Raw genomic sequence first — 4,028 nt, forward strand, 5'->3', positions numbered from 1 at the left:
GCGGCTGGCGTCCGTAGAGCTCCACGCCGTACACGGGATCGAGGCTCGGGGTCCGGAAGAATCCAATCCACGGGCAAGATTCTACCTTGAGCTCCTTCGCACCTAGGACATGGTCGTGCTGGTGAAAGAAGGGGGCGGGTGAATCGGAGCTGAGCGGATAGGGCGTACCTGACTGGTGGGCAGAAGAGTCGGAGCAGGAAGGAGGCGGCGACGGCGACGGCGACGGCGACGGCGGCAGGGCAGGAGGAGAACGGGAGGAATGGAGGAGCGGCGGAAGGGGAAAGTCGGTCGATCTTGGTTGGTAGTCTGGTCTGGGCTGGGCTGGGCTGCTGTGGTGGGCTTCGGCGGCAACTCGTTTTGGCCCACTGCCAAAATAAAAGGAAAATATCTTCAAATCAATCTCAGGGTGCCTCCCCCCTCTCTCTCTCTCTCAAAAAAAAAGGTCAAATTCCACAGGCATTGCAGCATCCAGGACCCATCCTAACCTCCAAGCATAATAACAGAAATTACACACATCTGGAATTGAAGAAACTACGTGCATGCATTCTTTAGCAGCTGCACAAACCAGAAACATGTACTCCCTCCGTTCCTAAATACAAGTCTTTTTAGATGTTTCACTAAAAGACTACATACGGATGTATATAGACACACTTTAGAGTGTAAATTCATTCATTTTGCTATGTATGTAGTCTCCTAGTTTGAATCCCTAAAAAGACTTATATTTAGGAAATTTTGCTATGTATGTAGTCTCCTAGTTTGAATCCCTAAAAAGACTTATATTTAGGAAATTTTGCTATGTATGTAGTTTCCTAGTTTGAATCCCTAAAAAGACTTATATTTAGGAACGGATGAAGTAGGTACCAACATCACCACGTCCCCTCCCAGTTTTGCTTAACCAGACAAGAGCAAATTCTCAATCACAAGCAACATATACCTACTAAACAAACTGATGCAAAAAACAAAAAAAAATGCCAGAAAGGCATGCAAACTGGGCACGGCCAGGTCCAAACACATCACTTGTTATTATTGATACATGATAACAATAAGGTCAAAGCGCTGCATGTTTGAGGAAACAAAGAAAGAAAAAAAAGCATGGGTTGCTACGGTCCTTTCCTTGTGATCGGTCCATGGCCGCACCAAAGTCCTGCATGCTACCTTTACCTGGACCAGCAGCCGGCTTCCATGAAGGCCGTCGGTCAGTCGCGGGACAGCTGGGCCTTCGGCTTCTTCGGCACGGTCCGATACCCTGCCTTGGTGGGCTTCCCCCAGGGCGACACCGACGGCCTGCCGCCCTTGGTGCGCCCCTCACCTCCTCCATGGGGATGGTCCACCGGGTTCATCGCCACACCACGGACGACCGGCCGCCTGCCCAGCCACCGGCTGTGCCCTGCCTTCCTCAGCTTCCGCGCGCCGTGGGTCGGGTTGGAGACGATGCCGATGGTGGCCCGGCACCGCGAGTCTATCAGCTTCTCGACGCCCGACGGCAGCCGCACAAGGCACTGCGTGGCCGACTCCTTGACCACCTTGGCGTACGCTCCAGCGGCCCGGACGAGCTTCGCGCCCTGGCCGTGACGCAGCTCGATGCTGTGCACCCACGTTCCCATGCGGATGTCGGACAATGGCATGCAGTTTCCCACCTTGGAGTTGAGGTCCAGCAGATCGGCAGGCATGAGCGGTGCTGCTGTGGTGACCGCAGCATCCTTTGCTTGGTCATCAGTGCCCTCTTCGCCTTGGCTGGCCTTGCGAAACAGCTCTTGGAACCGAAGGAAAGAATCGGCATTGTGGGCAGGTCGCATCAAGGAGCCGGTCGTGGAAGGTTTGGAGGAGTCGCTGTTCACCACCATGCTGCCCGGTTCCATTTGATGGCTGGCTATTATGTAGTTGACAGGTGCACGCTCGGCCTTGTATGCCGCATCCTTCTGAGGTACCCCTTCGATCCATCGGAGAAGTGCGATCCGAGAAGAACGATTGGGGTCATATTCAATCCTTTCCACAATGCCAACTGAACAGTTGTTCCTTTTAAGGTCAATGTCCCTAAGCGAGCGCTTGGATCCACCCCCTCGGTGAAAAGAAGTGATTCGCCCGGAAGAGTTCCTCCCAGCAGTGACGGTCTTGCCGGTCAGGGCCTTGGCCAGGGTCTTGAACTTCTGCATCTGCAGGCATAGGAATCGCCAGAGATATGGTAAGCTTCAAGGACTAACAGCATGTATTAGCAGCAAGTAGATAATCTTACATAAATCAAGGCCCTAAAGGATGAACGAACTAACCACAAAGAATCACCAGAAAGTAGTGGCACACATTTCTATCGATCAATAGACCACAGCCAACAAACGCCTAGCTTTACTTACTGATTAAAGAGGAACATGGTGATCATGTTATTACATCTGATACAGAGCAAAAGATCAAGCATCCTAGGTTTGAACCCAAACCAGACACAAGCTAGTGCTAAATTCAATTATATCCCAAACCACTCAGATTGACGGCAAAATTCATAAGAAAATTACAAACTTTTGTTTTTCTTACTTATTCAGCAACATTCAGATTCAGATTGTCAGGAAGAGAAACACTACAACATAATAGCCAAATTCACTAGACAAAACATTTAACTCAAATCTGAGCCCAGAGAACTTTCTTACTTATTCAGCAACATTCAGATTCAGATTGTCAGGAAGAGAAACACTACAACATAATAGCCAAATTCATTAGACAAAACATTTAACTCAAATCTGAGTCCAGAGAACTTTAGTACCAGCTGTCTCGTTGAAAAGACAAGTTCCAAATTAATAATTGATCGATTCAGCAACATTCAGATTGTCAGGAAGAGAAAGGCTAAATTAATAATTGCTCAATTCAGCAGACAAAACATTTAAATTGCTTCAATATGAGTCCAGAGAGCCTATCATAATTCAGTCTAATCACAGAAGCACAGGCACAGTAAAGAAGTAGGCAGAACTGCAGAAATTGGATACCGAGTGAAGTAAAACTGGAAGAAAAGGAATTCATTTACACGCGGAATTCGGCCTGGTAAGCATCAATTCAAGCACAAAGGGTTCGGTCAGGGGTTACTGCCTCCAGCAGCTTTTCAAAAGTAGGAAGAAGATAAAAAGCTCGAGCAACGCTACAGCCACAAACAGGTCGACACCAAAGCATCACCAGGTTATTCAAAGCAAGCGCGCGCGTGAAGATTGACAAGAATGAAATGATTTGAACAACATGACCATGGCCATGATGGCATACCGCTAACACAACAGTAGGGGTGCAGGTAAGCATTTTTGGGATCCATCACACACACACACACAACAGTCCGGAGAGACCCCTCCAGGGCGAGCAAACCCACGTCAATCTGCCTCCATTAACGCCTACCTCCCACGATCTAAACCAACCCGACTGGGGAGAATCCGCGTGCCTGATTCGTTTGCCTTGCGGCATTCGGTGGCGCGGAACGGACGAGAAACAGCGGAGCGGAGCGGAGGAGAGGAGAGGAGGATGAACCTGGCTGCCGGACGGAGAGGGGTCGGAGCGGGTCGTCGTCGTCGTCGGCGGCGGCGGCGCGGGGAGGATGAGGAGAGCACGCAGGGGAAAGCCGCGGTGCGACTGTGTGTGTATGGTGGGCCGGGCCTCGTCGCCGAATGGATGGTAGTGGGCCTCTTTCTTCCTCTCGCTCTGGTCCGTCCGTCCACTGCTGCGAAAACAAAGAGAAATTTCTGTTCGGCTTCTATGAAAGAAACAAAGGGATATTTCCCATGGAATGGAAAAAAAAAACAATGGGAGCTCATCCATGGAGTCATGGGTTTGTTGAGTTGGCCTGCGTGGACTCATCATCGTTAAAAAGAACAATGATATGTTGAAATTATTGACGGAAAATATAATGACGGATCTCGGAAACAGGCCTCCTTCGTTTCATAATACAAGAGCGTTTTTTTCTAAAGCTGGGTCAGCGAGATCGCAATCCATCTTGGAAACCCTTGTTGCCTATCAATTCTCCTCCTCCTCCTAGAGGATGTTAGAGCATCTCTAACAACTGTTTT

General features: G+C 49.5%; 1 protein-coding gene across 1 annotated transcript; it reads right to left on the reverse strand.

The window, feature by feature from the left end:
• Positions 1-1,001: 1,001 nt before the first annotated feature.
• Positions 1,002-3,647, reverse strand: LOC123427365 (60S ribosomal protein L2, mitochondrial-like). The gene is made up of 2 exons (XM_045111424.1): positions 3,493-3,647; positions 1,002-2,153 (listed from the first exon to the last, which is right to left on the reverse strand). Exon 2 carries the CDS (start codon positions 2,151-2,153, stop codon positions 1,197-1,199), a length of 957 nt encoding a protein of 318 aa, XP_044967359.1. The 5' UTR covers positions 3,493-3,647; the 3' UTR covers positions 1,002-1,196.
• Positions 3,648-4,028: the final 381 nt, after the last annotated feature.

The sequence above is a fragment of the Hordeum vulgare genome, chromosome 1H (genome assembly GCF_904849725.1).
Source record: "Hordeum vulgare subsp. vulgare chromosome 1H, MorexV3_pseudomolecules_assembly, whole genome shotgun sequence".
Taxonomy (NCBI): Eukaryota; Viridiplantae; Streptophyta; class Magnoliopsida; order Poales; family Poaceae; genus Hordeum; species Hordeum vulgare.

Bases quoted from the DNA above. Each gene is read 5' to 3' on its own strand.
- LOC123427365 (XM_045111424.1), bottom strand. From the start codon at position 2,153: ATGCAGAAGTTCAAGACCCTGGCCAAGGCCCTGACCGGCAAGACCGTC.